General features: G+C 46.0%; 1 protein-coding gene across 11 annotated transcripts in view; it reads right to left on the bottom strand.

Annotated features, from left to right (window-relative positions):
• Nucleotides 1–19433, bottom strand: part of ANAPC10 (anaphase promoting complex subunit 10) — a 305129-nt gene that overhangs the window by 260743 nt on the left and 24953 nt on the right. For 10 of the 11 annotated variants that reach the window (XR_010177486.1, XR_010177487.1, XR_010177485.1 and 7 more), the window contains exon 2: nucleotides 1680–1797. Coding sequence is in view for 5 of the 11 variants with exons in the window: in XM_063920607.1 (XP_063776677.1) it covers nucleotides 1680–1794 (115 nt within the window). In the remaining 6 variants the exon portion in view is untranslated. Of the gene's footprint in view, nucleotides 1–1679; nucleotides 1798–9024; nucleotides 9090–19433 lie in introns of all 11 variants that reach the window. The other variant, XM_063920609.1, reaches the window with a different exon arrangement.

Here is a 19433-nt window from a genome sequence, read left to right as displayed (position 1 = left end):
ATAGTCACAGCCCACCTGTTCAAATCCACCTATGACCTTTTGTTATAATGAAGAGAGACATTCCTGCGTCCAATGAATGAGATTGTAGGGCCCTTTGTAGTGTACTGTATGTTGTGTATATAAAGGCCACTGTCCCCTGACCGGCCAGTACTCTCTCTCATCAACAATTATCAGTCGGATAATTGGAGGACTGGATCCGGTTGCGCTAGCGAGTGTTCCCCCGTATGGTATGTTTCTCTGTGGCCACTTTGTTACCCGTTTAATGTAAGCCATTCATTCTTATTCTATGTATTTGTGTTTGCGTTCGTTCGCCATTGTGTATATTTTTGTCTAGTTATTCTGTTTAGGTATTAATGTTAGGTCTGTAGTGTATAAGCTGTAATCTGTATTCTTTTCCCTTTTACTTACTAAAAATCATCTGGTAAGGTGTTGGAACCTTAACAAGTGTTTGTGTGATTCACTATATAAGTGCTAAGGGTTTCAGATCATCTCAATTGCTCAAACAGCTTGCATACTCACAAAGGTTCAGTGTTACACCATTATAGTACCACGGTAATAAGGTTTACAGTGTAAGCATATTCTGTGTTTAAAGTCTATAAAGGTTACTGTCTGTGTGTACGCTCACTGTGTGTATTCCGTACACCCAGCGCAGTGTGTGTACGTAACTTGCGTACCACGTGTGAGGTCTTTGTACGCATATAACGTACAAAGTACGTAGCACGTGCACGAGGATTAGCGGCCATTACGGCTTTACGGTATTAGTAAATAGCTTATGTTAAAAGGTAAATATTTAGCTTTATCAATACAATCACTGCTGCCCTCTTCGATCTGCTTATGATCTACACCTCATCCTCCCCGATAAACACCTCCCAAACCTTCAATCTGTAGAGCGCGCTCTGAAAATCCACCTCTTAACAATAATCCTTCTACACCTGATACTATTCACATCTGCACCTCCTTCACCTCATCTATACTAGTCTTTCATATGTGATTATATTTCATAGGATAGTGCTGCTCTCTCCCTCGCTAAACAGTCATACTTCAAGAATCTCATCTCCTCCCAGTCTTCCTCTTTGCCACACTCAATTCCTTCCTTTGCCCCCCCCCCCCCCCCTCCTCTCTCTCTGGTCTTGACTTTGCCACTTACTTCACATCCAAAATTGACTCCATACATCAGGATATCACATCCCACCAGACCATCAGCCACCTCCTATACCTAATCACCCCTCCACATCCCTCTCATCAACTCGGACATCTTTATCCCATGTATCTGGTGAAGAAGTTATGACCAGCAGCTGTTTCTCTCCCCCTTAATGTGAGAATCACACTAAGGCCGGTATCCAATTACCCTTGGGTAATTGTATCGTTAGGGGCTATCTTACTGTGCCCGAAAAAGTCAGGCAGGCGAAAAAAAATCCCTGATAATCGACTAATTTTCGGGATGCAAACGTGAAAACACACAGGTTTCACTGAACCTGTGTGTTTTTGAGAGAGAATGGGTTGTTTTTTTTCAGTCGTCCCAACAGGGTTACCCGGAAAAAAATATTGGCTAAACATCTGGAAAAAACGCAAAAAAAACCCACGCTTTTCGCACCTGATGGGTTTTCACCGGTAATTAAATACTGGCCTAAGCATCTCATTTATCTTCATGCAAATGTCATAAACCATTAAAATGTTACCTGGTTTACAGGAAGACAAAGACCAAACAGCCTGTGAGCCAATTTCTCGTACAGTGCCAGTTCTTTTTAGCTGGTTGGGATCAGCACCAGGTGGGGTTTTGTTGGGCGTTGTCATTTTCTATTTAGAGACGAGAAAAATTAAACAAAATAAGAAAAAATAAGAATTTACTCACCGGTAATTCTATTTCTCATAGTCCGTAGTGGATGCTGGGACTCCGTAAGGACCATGGGGAATAGCGGCTCCGCAGAAGACAGGGCACAACTATAAAGAAAGCTTTAGACTACTGGTGTGCACTGGCTCCTCCCACTATGACCCCCCTCCAGACTTCAGTTAGGATACTGTGCCCGGAAGAGCTGACACAAGAAGGAAGGATTTTGAATCCCGGGTAAGACTCATACCAGCCACACCAATCACACCGTATAACTCGTGATACAATACCCAGTTAACAGTATGATAACAACTGAGCCTCTAACAGATGGCTCAACAATAACCCTTTAGTTAGGCAATAACTATATACAAGTATTGCAGACAATCCGCACTTGGGATGGGCGCCCAGCATCCACTACGGAGTATGAGAAATAGAATTACCGGTGAGTAAATTCTTATTTTCTCTAACGTCCTAAGTGGATGCTGGGACTCCGTAAGGACCATGGGGATTATACCAAAGCTCCCAAGCGGGCGGGAGAGTGCGGATGACTCTGCAGCACCGAATGGGCAAACTCTAGGTCCTCCTCAGCCAGGGTGTCAAACTTGTAGAATTTAGCAAACGTGTCTGACCCCGACCAAGTAGCTGCTCGGCAAAGTTGTAGAGCCGAGACCCCTCGGGCAGCCGCCCAAGAAGAGCCCACCTTCCTCGTGGAATGGGCTTTCACCGATTTAGGATGCGGCAGTCCAGCCACAGACTGTGCAAGCTGAATCGTACTACAGATCCAGCGAGCAATAGTCTGCTTTGAAGCAGGTGCACCCAACTTGTTGGGCGCATACAGGATAAACAGCGAGTCAGTCTTTCTGACTCCCGCCGTCCTGGAAACATAAATTTTCAGGGCCCTGACTACGTCCAACAACTTGGAAGCCTCCAAGTCATTAGTAGCCGCAGGCACCACGATAGGTTGGTTCAGATGAAAGGCTGATACCACCTTAGGGAGAAATTGGGGACGAGTCCTCAATTCTGCCCTATCCATATGGAAAATCAGATAAGGGCTTTTACATGACAAACCCGCCAACTCTGATATACGCCTGGCCGAAGCCAAGGCCAACAACATGACCACTTTCCACGTGAGATATTTCAATTCCACGGTTTTCAGTGGCTCAAACCAATGTGATTTTAGGAAATCCAACACCACGTTGAGATCCCAAGGTGCCACTGGAGGCACAAAAGGGGGCTGAATATGCAGCACTCCCTTAACAAAAGTTTGAACTTCAGGTAGAGAAGCCAGTTCTCTCTGGAAGAAAATCGATAGAGCCGATATCTGGACCTTAATGGAACCCAATTTTAGGCCCATAGTCACCCCTGACTGTAGGAAGTGCAGGAAACGGCCCAGCTGAAATTCCTCCATTGGGACCTTCCTGGCCTCACACCACGCAACATATTTTCGCCATATGCGGTGATAATGGTTTGCGGTTACTTCTTTCCTAGCTTTAATCAGCGTAGGAATGACTTCCTCCGGAATGCCCTTTTCCTTCAGGATCCGGTGTTCAACCGCCATGCCGTCAAACGCAGCCGCGGTAAGTCTTGGAACAGACAGGGCCCCTGCTGCAGCAGGTCCTGTCTGAGCGGCAGAGGCCATGGGTCCTCTGAGATCATTTCTTGAAGTTCCGGGTACCAAGCTCTTCTTGGCCAATCCGGAACAATGAGTATAGTCCTTACTCCTCTTCTCCTTATTATCCTCAGTACCTTTGGAATGAGAGGAAGAGGAGGGAACACATAAACCGACCGGTACACCCACGGTGTCACTAGAGCGTCCACAGCTATCGCCTGCGGGTCTCTTGACCTGGCGCAATACCTTTCTAGCTTTTTGTTTAGGCGGGACGCCATCATGTCCACCTGTGGCCTTTCCCAACGGTTTACAATCAGTTGGAAGACTTCTGGATGAAATCCCCACTCTTGGGGACGTGGAGGTCGTGCCTGCTGAGGAAGTCTGCTTCCCAGTTGTCCACTCCCGGAATGAACACTGCTGACAGTGCTAACACGTGATTTTCCGCCCATCGGAGAATCCTTGTGGCTTCTGCCATCGCCGTCCTGCTTCTCCTGCCGCTTTACATGGGCGACCGCCGTGATGTTGTCTGACTGGATCAGTACCGGCTGGTTTTGAAGCAGGGGTTTTGCCTGACTTAGGGCATTGTAAATGGCCCTCAGCTCCAGAATATTTATGTGCAGGGAAGTCAGGGGAGGGGTCCTGGGGTGCACACCGGTAATGAGAGGTGCGACCCTGCGGAGACCTTTCAGTAGAACTGCATGCAAAGAAAAAGGTTGCAGGTGCACAATGCAAACATTACCAATTTATTAATAATAATCATTGCAATAAAATTTTGCATTTTAAGCGAGGTTCTTCGCATAGTTATGGCCATAAGTAACGGCTTGTCCACCGCGTCCAGGTGACCTCATTAGTCGGGCAAGTCCCTAACATTTTGGGGGGTACAAATCTAGGGTGCGGGACCCCCCAAAATGAAGTAGCTGAGTGACCCCAGGGCAACACAAAAGTGAAAAAATATATAGTGAAAAAGTGAAAATAGGTTAGTGAGAGAGGCTGCTGAAAACAGCAGGGGTAAATTAGTGAGAGGTAATGAAGGGGGAGATAAAGTAGTGAAAAGTGAAGGTAGGAAATGAATTACATTGAAACAAAACACACGATAGGGATGAAAGTAAATATGAAAATAAGTGTTAATATGTGTTGCTCCTGAGGCAAAACAGCCACAACAGTCCAGGGGGACCCACACCCCGGAAGGGTGTGCAGGGAAGTCTCCTGACTTGACCATAATCCTTGGAAGTTTCTTCCCTGTGTGACTGCCCCCCGGCCTCGAAGGCTGGCATCCGTTGTCACCAGGACCCAGTCCTGTATGCTGAATCTGCGGCCCTCTTGAAGATGAGCACTCTGCAGCCACCACAGCAGAGACACCCTGGTCCTTGGAGACAGGGTTATCAGCCGATGCATCTGAAGATGCGATCAGGACCACTTGTCCAACAGGTCCCACTGAAAGGTTCTTGCATGGAACCTGCCGAATGGAATTGCTTCGTAGGAAGCTACCATCTTTCCCAGGATCCGCGTGCAGTGATGCACCGACACCTGTTTTGGTTTTAGGAGGCCTCTGACTAGAGATGACAACTCCTTGGCCTTCTCCTCCGGGAGAAACACTTTTTTCTGTTCTGTGTCCAGAACGATCCCCAGGAACAGTAGACGTGTCGTAAGGACCAGCTGTGACTTTGAAATATTTAGAATCCAGCCGTGCTGTTGTAGCACCTCCCGAGATAGTGCTACCCCAACCAACAACTGCTCCCTGGACCTCGCCTTTATCAGGAGATTGTCCAAGTACGGGATAATTAAAACTCCCTTCTTTCGAAGGAGTATCATCATTTCGGCCATTACCTTGGTAAAGACCCTCGGAGCCGTGGATAGACCGAACGGCAACGTCTGGAATTGGTAATGACAATCATGTACCACAAATCTGAGGTACTCCTGGTGAGGATGGTAAATGGGGACATGCAGGTAAGCATCCTTGATGTCCAGTGATACCATGTAATCCCCCTCGTCCAGGCTTGCAATAACCGCCCTGAGCGATTCCATCTTGAACTTGAATTTTTTTATATATGTGTTCAAGGATTTCAAATTTAAAATGGGTCTCACCGAACCGTCCGGTTTCGGTACCACAAACATTGTAACCCCGTCCTTGTTGAAGGAGGGGCACCTTGACTATCACCTGCTGGGAATACAGCTTGTGAATTGCCTGTAACACTGCCTCCCTGCCTGAGGGAGTGGTTGGTAAGGCAGATTTGAGGAAACGGCGGGGGAAAGACGTCTCGAATTCCAGCTTGTACCCCTGAGATACCACTTGAAGGATCCAGGGATCCACCCGTGAGCAAGCCCACTGATTGCTGAAATATTTGAGACGGGCCCCCACCGTACCTGGCTCCGCCTGTGGAGCCCCAGCGTCATGCTGTGGACTTAGAGGAAGCGGGGGAGGACTTTTGCTCCTGGGAACTGGCTGTATGCTGCAGCTTTTTCCCTCTACCTCTGCCTCTGGGCAGAAAGGACGCGCCCCTAACCCGCTTGCCCCTATTGGGCCGAAAGGACTGTACCTGATAATACGGTGCTTTCTTTGGCTGTGAGGGAACATGGGGTAAAAATGTAGACTTCCCAGCTGTTGCTTTGGAAACGAGGTCCGAGAGACCATCCCCGAACAACTCCTCACCCTTATAAGGCAGAACTTCCATGTGCCTTTTTGAATCTGCATCTCCTGTCCACTGCCGAGTCCATAACCCTCTCCTGGCAGAAATGGACATTGCACTTATTTTAGATGCCAGCTGGCAAATATCCCTCTGTGCATCTCTCATGTATAAGACTGCGTCTTTAATATGCTCCACGGTTAGCAATATAGTGTCCCTGTCTAGGGTATCAATATTTTCCGACAGGGAATCTGACCACGCAGCTGCAGCACTGCACATCCATGCTGAAGCAATAGCTGGTCTCAGTATAATACCTGTGTGTGTATATACAGACTTCAGGATAGCCTCCTGCTTCCTATCAGCAGGCTCCTTTAGGGCGGCCGTATCCGGAGACGGTAGTGCCACCTTTTTTGACAAGCGTGTGAGCGTGTGAGCGCTTTATCCACCCTAGGGGATGTTTCCCAACGTGACCTATCCTCTGGCGGGAAAGGGTACGTCATTAGTAACCTTTTAGAAATTACCAGTTTCTTATCGGGGGAAGCCCACGCTTCTTCACACACTTCATTTAATTCCTCAGATGGAGGAAAAACTCCTGGTAGTTTTCTCTCTCCAAACATAATACCCTTTTTTTGTGGTTCCTGGGGTAACATCAGAAATGTGCAACACATTTTTAATTGCCTCAATCATGTAACGTGTGGCCCTATTGGAAGTTACATTAGTCTCATCGTCGTCGACACTGGAGTCAGTATCCGTGTCGACATCTGTGTCTGCCATCTGAGGTAGCGGGCGTTTTAGAGCCCCTGATGGCTGAGAAGCCGGCTGTCCCATATTTGGTATGTCGTCAAACCTTTTATGTAAGGAGTCGACACTGTCGCGTAATTCCTTCCACATAACCATCCACTCAGGTGTCGACCCCGCAGGGGGTGACATCACATTTATCGGCATCTGCTCCGCCTCCACATAAGCCTCCTCCTCAAACATGACAACACAGCCGTACCGACACACCGCACACACACAGGGAATGCTCTGACAGAGGACAGGACCCCACAAAGCCCTTTGGGGAGACAGAGAGAGAGTATGCCAGCACACACCAGAGCGCTATATAACACAGGGATGAACACTATAACTGAGTGATTTTCCCTTATAGCTGCTTATATATATACTGCTGCGCCTAAATTTAGTGCCCCCCCCTCTCTTTTTTACCCTTTGTAGTCTTGAAACTGCAGGGGAGAGCCTGGGAGCGATCCTTCCAGCGGAGCTGTGAGGGAAAAATGGCGCCAGTGTGCTGAGGGAGATAGCCCCGCCCCTTTTTCGGCGGACTTTCTCCCGCTTTTTTATGGATCCTGGCAGGGGTATTTTTCACATATATAGCCTCTAGGACTATATATTGTGATTATTTTGCCAGCCAAGGTGTTAATATTGCTGCTCAGGGCGCCCCGCCCCCCCCCCCCCAGCGCCCTGCACCCATCAGTGACCGGAGTGTGAGGTGTGCATGAGGAGCAATGGCGCACAGCTGCAGTGCTGTGCGCTACCTTGTTGAAGACCGAAGTCTTTTGCCGCCGATTTTCAGGACCATCTTCATGCTTCTGGCTCTGTAAGGGGGACGGCGGCGCGGCTCCGGGACCGGACGATCAAGGTCGGGTCCTGTGTTCGATCCCTCTGGAGCTAATGGTGTCCAGTAGCCTAAGAAGCCCAAACTAGCTGCAAGCAGGTAGGTTCGCTTCTTCTCCCCTTAGTCCCTCGTAGCAGTGAGTCTGTTGCCAGCAGATCTCACTGAAAATAAAAAACCTAAAATATACTTTCTTTTCTAGGAACTCAGGAGAGCCCCTAGTGTGCATCCAGCTCAGCCGGGCACAAGATTCTAACTGAGGTCTGGAGGAGGGTCATAGTGGGAGGAGCAAGTGCACACCAGGTAGTCCTAAAGCTTTCTTTAGTTGTGCCCAGTCTCCTGCGGAGCCGCTATTCCCCATGGTCCTTACGGAGTCCCAGCATCCACTTAGGACGTCAGAGAAATATTAATAAATGCTCCCAATGACAAAACTGCGAGATTCAATCTCCGCCCCCCTCTATCGCCCCCACCGGCAGTATTCTAATGTTGCTGCAGACGGACGCGACAATTTCATTTCAGCTCCCAACCCCCGGGGGTAGCGAGCTGAAATGCGCATAAAGAGACCCATTTGGGCGCCCAAATGTGTCTCTTCACGGTCACGTCCATTACTTTAGTCTGGATTAGGTGGTTTGTGCGCCTAAACCCAAGTGTAATGGGCACGATCAGCGTGATAAGCGGAGGAAATTTGAATATCACCCCTTGATCTCCCGACACTTTACACAGGAGATTGGACGTGCGATAACATTTGAATTCCCCCCATATATAGCATTGCCCAATCCATCAATATAGTAATATAGCCTCTCAATGTCCACCAGCATGACAGATGGGCAAATGACACAAAGGGGGAAGGGGGGGGGGGGTTATTCCAAACCAATGACTACTTGCACATTTCTGACCACCACTTCAGGAGGCTGTGAGAAGAAATGTGTGCGCCGGCAGCATTCAAGCCCAACTGAAGCAACAATTGAATTGCTCCATGCAGGCACCCACTAATTAGCACCATAAAAATCTATTGCATTCCTCCATTGTGCCAATACAATTTCTTATAATGTGCCACACATATCGGAACACTGCATCATTGGACAGCTCTGCAATTACCAATTTGCAGATCCCATGTGTGTGTGGTGACAGGCGAATATACAGAGTGGAGATGGTAGTTATAACTGTGTGTGGAAGGCCAGAATATACAGGAAGTGATGACAAACTAGTATATTACATTTCTTTATAAACTAAATGAAATATGTAACCGGTGTTTAGATCTTGAGTTCATTCCAACATAACAGATGCTCTGTAATTAGAAAATAGCAATAAGAATATTTTAAAAAAAATTAAAGATTTGACCGAACACACAAACCTGACTAAAGTTCTTTGAGAAAATGGTGTAATATAATAGGATATATGAAATCCAGAGTAGATAACCTAGAGAAGAAATTTAAAAGACTATATTAAAATATTGGATATTGGAGTAATAAGACTCCAGACATCGAATCTAATATGTTGGGGACACACAGAATTATTGTAATATTCGTATTGGGCAACTGCTGCGCTATCTGAAAATAAATATTACACCATATGCGACATGAAGAACTACCTACAGGATCATTAACAAACATGTAGGTGCAGTAAATATGGTTTAAAAAGGATTCTGGGACTTATTCAGGTTTGTTAGCAAACCAAAAAAAGTAAGCAACTGGGCAAAACCATGTGCACTGCAGGCAGGTGGGGCAGATGCAACATGTGCAGGGAGAGTTAGATTTGGGTAGGGTGTGTTTAAACTGAAATCCAAATCGCAGTGTAGAAATTAAGCAGCCAGTATTTACCCTGCACAAAAACAATAAAGTATAACCCATTAAAATTAAATCTTATTGCACGTTACATCTACTCCTCCTGCAGTGCAACATGGCTTTGTCAAATTGCTTACTTTTTTGGTAAGCTAACAAACCTGAATAACCCCGTCTGTGTGTAAGTCACTTTCGGGCTCCATTAGCAGTCTCCAGGAATATTAATGTGGCTTATGATGCATTATATAAGTTATGCATAACACTTAACTGCTTATAATAAATAACAGGTACAAAAATTGTTTCTAGTTTCCAGGTTGAAGAAATACAAAATAAGCATTTATTTAAATTTGCACTTTATAGTGATTATTTTAAAAAGGATGCATGTAGTATAACAAGTACTTTTATATATCAAAACTCCAATTGTTAGAAACTTTTGCGCTATATTATAAATTTATATGATATGGCTGACAAAAATAACAGACTCCTATTAAATTAAAAATATTTAATAATATATGAATAATCACAAATCATAAAACAAGACCGGTCTTAGTAGTTTAAACATCTAAGATGACAAGTATATATACTTTCCAATAAAAGGAGGTGGACTTAAGCATATTCTGTGCACAGAGGTGTAAAAACTAGCTTTATAGCTAAATGACTTAATTTACAAAGTCAAAAAAAATATAGATCAAGTGTAGCTGCTGGTAGAACCCGTATAATAGATGTTTCCAATAAACAGTCACTTTGTATCAAAGTTCCTTTGAATGTAATAATCCAACATAGATCAGTAAAATGAAATGAGAGCCGTTTTCAACCGGAATCTTACGTGAGGTGTGAGCAAGTAGTATCAGCAGGAGTACATCCCGACGTCCACCACACTGGCTTCTAGCTGCGGGGAAAACGTCACCTGCACTGGCGCCTGCTACAACCTGTCCTGCTCGGTCTGAATGCTCCACAGGTCTCCACCTCTACGTGCCGTTTGCGGGCACCGATGAGCAGCTCCTCTCCACTCAAAAAATATACAACCAGCAGATGAATGCTGCGGCCGGTATGTACTACGGGTCTAACTCCAGCTGGGGTTTCTTTCTTTGAGGAAGCCCCTGTGGGAGGAGCGAAACGCGTCAGAAGCTGAACTGGAGTTAGACCCGTAGTACATACCGGCCACAGCATTCATCTGCTGGTTGTATATTTTTTGAGTGGAGAGGAGCCGCTCACCGGTGCCCGCAAACGGCACGTAGAGGTGGAGACCTGTGGAGCATTCAGACCGAGCAGGACAGGCTGTAGCAGGCGCCAGCGCAGGTGCCGTTTTCCCCGCAGCTAGAAGCCAGTGTGGTGGACGTCGGGATGTACTCCTGCTGATACTACTTGCTCACACCTCACGTAAGATTCCGGTTGAAAACGGCTCTCATTTCATTTTACTGATCTATGTTGGATTATTACATTCAAAGGAACTTTGATACAAAGTGACTTTTTTTTGGAAACATCTATTATACGGGTTCTACCAGCAGCTACACTTGATCTATATTTTTTTTGACTTTGTAAATCAAGTCATTTAGCTATAAAGCTAGTTTGTACACCTCTGTGCACAGAATATGCTTAAGTCCACCTCCTTTTATTGGAAAGTATATATACTTGTCATCTTAGATGTTTAAACTACTAAGACCGGTCTTGTTTTATGATTTGTGATTATTCATATATTATTAAATATTTTTAATTTAATAGGAGTCTGTTATTTTTGTCAGCCATATCATATAAATTTATAATATAGCGCAAAAGTTTCTAACAATTGGAGTTTTGTGGTTAATTGCACTTGGGTGGCCCAGTGCAATTTGATTGACCTGCTAACCCCAGGTCATTAACATTTTGCAGCTGATTGTTATTTTATCCAAAAGGGTTTTTTATAGCATTTGATATTAGCGCCTGTTAAAAAAAGGTTTTTACTTTTATATATCAAGGTGTACTATAAGAAGTTTCTGTTCTACACCATTTTCAGACAGAAATGTCTGAAAATACCGGCTTTTACCTGGCATTTCAGGGCCAGGTAGTTTAGCCAATCCCTGACTGACCCCCCACAGACAGGCAAATTACCGAGTGAAGCAGCTCTACCTGGTAATTTGCAGATCAACACAGGTATTTCGTCTGTGTGAAAGGGTCAACCCGGGTCTCCAACCCTGGTAAATTTCTGGGTCGAAGTCCCAAGAATTTCAACCCAGGTTGACCCTTTCACACAGAAAAAGGACCCGTGTTTTTCGGCAAATTACCGGGTAGAACTTCTTCAACCGGGAATTTGCCTTTCTGTGTGAAAGGGTTATTAATGACAATATACTTTTTGTATAGAGTGCAGTGAGGTATAACAACACCTCCCGTGTATGTAAACTATTAGATAAAGTACTGACCTTGGGCGCCAAGTCGAATCAGATACAAACTTGTGAAGAATGCAAGGACGATTTGTTTATACAAATGAAAATAAGAATTTACTTACCGATAATTCTATTTCTCAGAGTCCGTAGTGGATGCTGGGGTTCCTGAAAGGACCATGGGGAATAGCGGCTCCGCAGGAGACAGGGCACAAAAGTAAAGCTTTCCGATCAGGTGGTGTGCACTGGCTCCTCCCCCTATGACCCTCCTCCAAGCCAGTTAGGTACTGTGCCCGGACGAGCGTACACAATAAGGGAGGAATTTTGAATCCCGGGTAAGACTCATACCAGCCACACCAATCACACCGTACAACTTGTGATCAAAACCAGTTAACAGTATGATAACAGAGGAGCCTCTGAAAGATGGCTTCTTAACAATAACCCGAATTAGTTAACAATAACTATGTACAATTATTGCAGATAATCCGCACTTGGGATGGGCGCCCAGCATCCACTACGGACTCCGAGAAATAGAATTATCGGTAAGTAAATTCTTATTTTCTCTATCGTCCTAGTGGATGCTGGGGTTCCTGAAAGGACCATGGGGATTATACCAAAGCTCCCAAACGGGCGGGAGAGTGCGGATGACTCTGCAGCACCGAATGAGAGAACTCCAGGTCCTCCTTAGCCAGAGTATCAAATTTGTAAAATTTTACAAACGTGTTCTCCCCTGACCACGTAGCTGCTCGGCAAAGTTGTAATGCCGAGACCCCTCGGGCAGCCGCCCAAGATGAGCCCACCTTCCTTGTGGAGTGGGCCTTTACAGATTTAGGCTGTGGCAGGCCTGCCACAGAATGTGCAAGTTGGATTGTGCTACAGATCCAACGAGCAATCGTCTGCTTAGACGCAGGAGCACCCATCTTGTTGGGTGCATACAATATAAACAACGAGTCAGATTTTCTGACTCCAGCTGTCCTTGCAATATATATTTTTAATGCTCTGACAACGTCCAGTAACTTGGAGTCCTCCAAGTCACTTGTAGCCGCAGGCACTACAATAGGCTGGTTCAGATGAAATGCTGACACCACCTTAGGGAGAAAATGCGGACGAGTCCGCAGTTCTGCCCTGTCCGAATGGAAAATCAGATATGGGCTTTTGTAAGATAAAGCTGCCAGTTCTGACACTCTCCTGGCCGAAGCCAGGGCTAGTAACATGGTCACTTTCCATGTGAGATATTTTAAATCCACCTTTTTTAGTGGTTCAAACCAATGAGATTTTAGAAATTCCAAAACCACATTGAGATCCCACGGTGCCACTGGAGGCACCACAGGAGGCTGTATATGCAGCACTCCCTTAACAAAAGTCTGGACTTCAGGAACTGAAGCCAATTCTTTTTGAAAGAAAATCGACAGGGCCGAAATTTGAACCTTAATAGATCCCAATTTGAGACCCATAGACAATCCTGATTGCAGGAAATGTAGGAATCGACCCAGTTGAAATTCCTCCGTCGGAGCACTCCGATCCTCGCACCACGCAACATATCTTCGCCAAATGCGGTGATAGTGTTGCACGGTTACTTCCTTCCTTGCTTTAATCAAAGTAGGAATGACTTCTTCCGGCATGCCTTTTTCCTTTAGGATCCGGCGTTCAACCGCCATGCCGTCAAACGCAGCCGCGGTAAGTCTTGAAACAGACAGGGACCCTGCTGAAGCAAGTCCCTCCTTAGAGGTAGAGGCCACGGATCTTCCGTGATCATCTCTTGAAGTTCCGGGTACCAAGTCCTTCTTGGCCAATCCGGAACCACTAGTATCGTTCTTACGCCTCTTTGCCGTATAATTCTCAATACTTTTGGTATGAGAGGCAGAGGAGGAAACACATACACCGACTGGTACACCCAAGGCGTTACCAGCGCGTCCACAGCTATTGCCTGCGGATCTCTTGACCTGGCGCAATACCTGTCCAGTTTTTTGTTGAGGCGAGACGCCATCATGTCCACCATTGGTCTTTCCCAACGGGTTACCAGCATGTGGAAGACTTCCGGATGAAGTCCCCACTCTCCCGGGTGAAGGTCGTGTCTGCTGAGGAAGTCTGCTTCCCAGTTGTCCACTCCCGGGATGAACACTGCTGACAGTGCTATCACATGATTCTCTGCCCAGCGAAGAATCCTTGCAGCTTCTGCCATTGCACTCCTGCTTCTTGTGCCGCCCTGTCTGTTCACATGGGCGACTGCCGTGATGTTGTCCGACTGGATCAACACCGGTTTTCCTTGAAGCAGAGGTTCTGCCTGGCTTAGAGCATTGTAGATTGCTCTTAGTTCCAGAATGTTTATGTGAAGAGACGTTTCCAGGCTCGTCCACACTCCCTGGAAGTTTCTTCCTTGTGTGACTGCTCCCCAGCCTCTCAGGCTGGCGTCCGTGGTCACCAGGATCCAATCCTGTATGCCGAATCTGCGGCCCTCCAATAGATGAGCACTCTGCAACCACCACAGAAGAGATACCCTTGTCCTTGGAGACAGGGTTATCCGCTGGTGCATCTGAAGATGCGACCCTGACCATTTGTCTAACAGATCCCTCTGGAAAATTCGTGCATGGAATCTGCCGAATGGAATTGCTTCGTAAGAAGCCACCATTTTTCCCAGGACTCTTGTGCATTGATGTACAGACACCTTTCCTGGTTTTAGGAGGTTCCTGACAAGCTCGGACAACTCCTTGGCTTTTTCCTCCGGGAGAAAAACCTTTTTCTGAACCGTGTCCAGAATCATCCCTAGGAACAGCAGACGAGTTGTCGGCATTAACTGGGATTTTGGAATATTCAGAATCCAGCCGTGTTGTTTTAGCACTTCTTGAGACAGTGCTAATCCCCTCTCTAGCTGTTCTCTGGACCTTGCCCTTATTAGGAGATCGTCCAAGTATGGGATAATTAATACGCCTTTTCTTCGAAGAAGAATCATCATCTCGGCCATTACCTTTGTAAAGACCCGAGGTGCCGTGGACAATCCGAACGGCAGCGTCTGAAACGGATAGTGACAGTTTTGTACAACGAACCTGAGGTACCCCTGGTGTGAGGGGTAAATTGGAACGTGGAGGTTTAGAATAGGTCTTACCGAGCCGTCCGGCTTCGGTACCACAAATAGAGTGGAATAATACCCCTTTCCCTGTTGTAGAAGAGGTACCTTGACTATCACCTGCTGAGAGTACAGCTTGTGAATGGCTTCCAAAACCGTCTCCCTTTCGGAGGGGGACGTTGGTAAAGCAGACTTCAGGAAACGGCGAGGCGGATCTGTCTCTAGTTCCAACCTGTACCCCTGAGATATTATCTGCAGGATCCAGGGATCTACCTGCGAGTGAGCCCACTGCGCGCTGAAATGCTTGAGACGACCGCCCACCGCCCCCGAGTCCGCTTGAGAAGCCCCAGCGTCATGCTGAGGCTTTTGTAGAAGCGGGGGAGGGCTTCTGTTCCTGGGAAGGAGCTGCCTGTTGGTGTCTCTTCCCCCTTCCTCTGCCTCGTGGCAGATATGAATATCCCTTTGCTCTCTTGTTTTTAAAGGAACGAAAGGACTGCGGTTGAAAAGTCGGTGTCTTTTTCTGTTGGGGAGTAGCTTGAGGTAAAAAGGTGGATTTCCCGGCTGTAGCCGTGGCCACCAAATCTGATAGACCGACTCCAAATAACTCCTCCCCTTTATACGGCAAAACTTCCATATGCCGTTTTGAGTCCGCATCGCCTGACCACTGTCGCGTCCATAAACTTCTTCTGGCCGAAATGGACATAGCACTTACCCGTGATGCCAGTGTGCAGATATCCCTCTGTGCATCACGCATATAAAGAAATGCATCCTTTATTTGCTCTAAAGACAGTAAAACATTGTCCCTATCCAGGGTATCAATATTTTCAATCAGGGACTCTGACCAAACTACTCCAGCACTGCACATCCAGGCTGACGCTATAGCTGGTCGTAGTATAACACCTGTATGTGTGTATATACTTTTTTGGATATTTTCCATCCTCCTATCTGTTGGATCTTTAAGTGCGGCCGTCTCAGGAGAGGGTAACGCCACTTGTTTAGATAAGCGTGTGAGCGCCTTATCCACCCTAGGAGGTGTTTCCCAGCGCGCCCTAACCTCTGACGGGAAAGGGTATAAAGCTAATAACTTCTTTGAAATTAGCATCTTTTTATCGGGGGCAACCCACGCTTCATCACATACATCATTTAGTTCTTCTGATTCAGGAAAAACTATAGGTAGTTTTTTCACACCCCACATAATACCCTGTTTAGTGGTACCAGTAGTATCAGCTAAATGTAACGCCTCCTTCATTGCCAAAATCATATAACGTGTGGCCCTACTGGAAAATACGGTTGATTCGTCACCGTCGCCACTGGAATCAGTGCCTGTGTCTGGGTCTGTGTCGACCGACTGAGGCAAAGGGCGTTTTACAGCCCCTGACGGTGTTTGAGGCGCCTGGACAGGCACTGATTGTCCGGCCGTCTCATGTCGACAAACGACTGCTTTAGCGTGTTGACACTATCCCGTAATTCCATAAATAAAGGCATCCATTCTGGTGTCGACCCCCTAGGAGGTGACATCCCCATATTTGGCAATTGCTCCGCCTCCACACCAATATCGTCCTCATACATGTCGACACACACGTACCGACACACAGCAGACACACAGGGAATGCTCTTAACGAAGACAGGACCCCACTAGCCCTTTGGGGAGACAGAGGGAGAGTTTGCCAGCACACACCAAAAGCGCTATATATGACAGGGATAGCCTTATAATAAGTGCTCCCTGTATAGCTGCTTTTATAATATAATTTTTGCCACTATTTTGCCCCCCCTCTCTTGTTTTACCCTGTTTCTGTAGTGCAGTGCAGGGGAGAGACCTGGGAGCCGTCCTGACCAGCGGAGCTGTGTAAGGAAAATGGCGCTGTGTGCTGAGGAGATAGGCCCCGCCCCTTTTCCGGCGGGCTCGTCTCCCGCTCTTTAGTGTATTCTGGCAGGGGTTAAATATCTCCATATAGCCCCGGAGGCTATATGTGAGGTATTTTTTAGCCAAATAGGTTTTCATTTGCCTCCCAGGGCGCTCCCCTCCCAGCGCCCTGCACCCTCAGTGACTGCCGTGTGAAGTGTGCTGAGAGGAAAATGGCGCACAGCTGCAGTGCTGTGCGCTACCTTTAGAAGACTGAGGAGTCTTCTGCCGCCGATTCTGGACCTCTTCATGTTTCAGCATCTGCAAGGGGGCCGGCGGCGAGGCTCCGGTGACCATCCAGGCTGTACCTGTGATCGTCCCTCTGGAGCTGATGTCCAGTAGCCAAGAAGCCAATCCATCCTGCACGCAGGTGAGTTCACTTCTTCTCCCCTAAGTCCCTCGTTGCAGTGATCCTGTTGCCAGCAGGACTCACTGTAAAATAAAAAACCTAAGCTAAACTTTCTCTAAGCAGCTCTTTAGGAGAGCCACCTAGATTGCACCCTTCTCGGCCGGGCACAAAAATCTAACTGGCTTGGAGGAGGGTCATAGGGGGAGGAGCCAGTGCACACCACCTGATCGGAAAGCTTTACTTTTGTGCCCTGTCTCCTGCGGAGCCGCTATTCCCCATGGTCCTTTCAGGAACCCCAGCATCCACTAGGACGATAGAGAAATATATAATATATACAAAGATTGAGTGTATTCTCACTCAAAATATTATTATTGATCGTACAAGTCTAGAAGTAAAAGAGCCGCAGGTGTTAAAACATTGCAGAGTATGTTCCAGACTATACCCTGCAAAAGGCTCCAAAGTTTGTTCAGAAACAGGTGACCAAGGTCCCAGTGTTGGATAGCGCACGCACCAGGCCTAGTACTTTAAAAGCACTGCCATCTTATGCTTTTATGTTTTGTGCTAAACGGGACACATTTTGTGCACTTAGTGGCTCCTTTGTAGATTTTATATATTGCTATCTGTACATATAAATCATCCTTGCATTCTTCACAAGTTTGTATCTGATTTGACTTAGCGTCCAAGGTCAGTACTTTCCTATTTAATAGAAACCTTTTTTACTTGGATACCCAGTGTATTGAATATTAGGCTTGCTTTGTCTTGGTTGCTTTTTACAGCTATTTCTACCTACCTATCAGCATGTATTTAAACTGTTGTCCTTAAAGGCTCGGATACAAGAAAAAAAATGTGACCACCTGGATGCTGAACAAAAAGGGGAAGGTTATACAAAGAACGGGTATGGGACTCGAGGTCGACACCCATTAGGTCGACAGCAGGTAGGTCGACACGGCCATTAGGGCGACATGAAAAAAGGTCGACATAAGTTGTTTTTTGCGTCGTTTTCTTCGTCAAGTGACCGGAAACCCCAATTAGTGCACCGCATCCCCTTGCATGGCTCGCTGCCTCATTCCACTACCGCTGCGCTCAGCACAGGTTACTGTTCCCTATCGTAGTCCACGTGGATTGTAATGAAAAAGTCCCCCCAAATATGTGAAAAACTCATGTCGACCTTTTTGACTGTCGACCTAATCGCCGTGTCGACCTATTTCTAGTGTTGAACTATCCACTGTCGACCTAGAGTCGGGATACGCCAAAAACACACCGAGTTGTGTCATAACACTGCACTCATAGTGGAACTGATAACAGGCACATGACTATGTCAGTACATATGGATAGACTGAAGCTTCACTATCTATCAATGGCATATAATAAAGTACATGTCAATAAGATCAGAATATCCACATATGACAATTATAGGATTGATATTGCACAATTCTATGTAATTAAGGATCAAACTTGGGGTGTATATTATTATATATGAACTGTATAAGGTAGGTTTGCTTATAGCTTGTTTATTCCATTAGGATATTTAGCCATTTTAAAAGAGATTTAAATAGTAAAGGATAGTTTGTAAAATGACTGTATTTTCCATTTCAGATGTATATATTAGCTCTATTAACAAGTAATGGAATCACTGCTGCAAGAATAGTGCTAAGGTCCCATTGAGTTTGCATTCAGTTTATAAATAACAAGACTGTACGTGTAAAAAATAAACCCTACTGCATTAGTTAAAAGGAATTGGAAGAACACTGACATTGGACTATCCAAAACAGTACTGCAAGTTTCACCCCTGTTGCAAATAGTTTACTGGCATGGCATTTGAAGTTGTTTTTCCTTAGATCAAACGTAGAGCAACGTGTTAACTTAAAATTTTAGTTACATTGAACAAAACGCCCACCAAATCTTTCCATATGATAAAAGAGGCTTAAGGGGCAGATTGTATGTCACGTGTTTGAGTGGCACCAAAGATTTAGTGACAGTCATGAGGATGTTGAAGATGATGAAAGTTCTGGAAGACCTTGCACATCAAAAACAAACGCAATTGTGAAAATAATTGAGAAAATTGATTGAATTGACCGTCGATATGAATGATAGCAAAAATAGTAAACATTGCCACAGAAACTGTTAGGCAAGTTTTGCATCATGAGCTTAACATTACAAAACTTTGGGCTAAGATGGTTCCAAGGCTTCTCGCTGCTGGGCAGAGATAAAATTGAAACCGAATTTGTACAGACATTTTGGAACAAATCCAAGCGGATTTGCATTATTTGGCAAAAGTTATTATTACCTGTGATGAAACATGGATCTTC

Source organism: Pseudophryne corroboree, chromosome 1 (genome assembly GCF_028390025.1).
Source record: "Pseudophryne corroboree isolate aPseCor3 chromosome 1, aPseCor3.hap2, whole genome shotgun sequence".
NCBI classification, from domain to species: Eukaryota; Metazoa; Chordata; class Amphibia; order Anura; family Myobatrachidae; genus Pseudophryne; species Pseudophryne corroboree.
The sequence above is the reverse complement of the archived record's forward strand: the minus strand, read 5'-3'. Positions and strand labels throughout refer to the sequence as shown.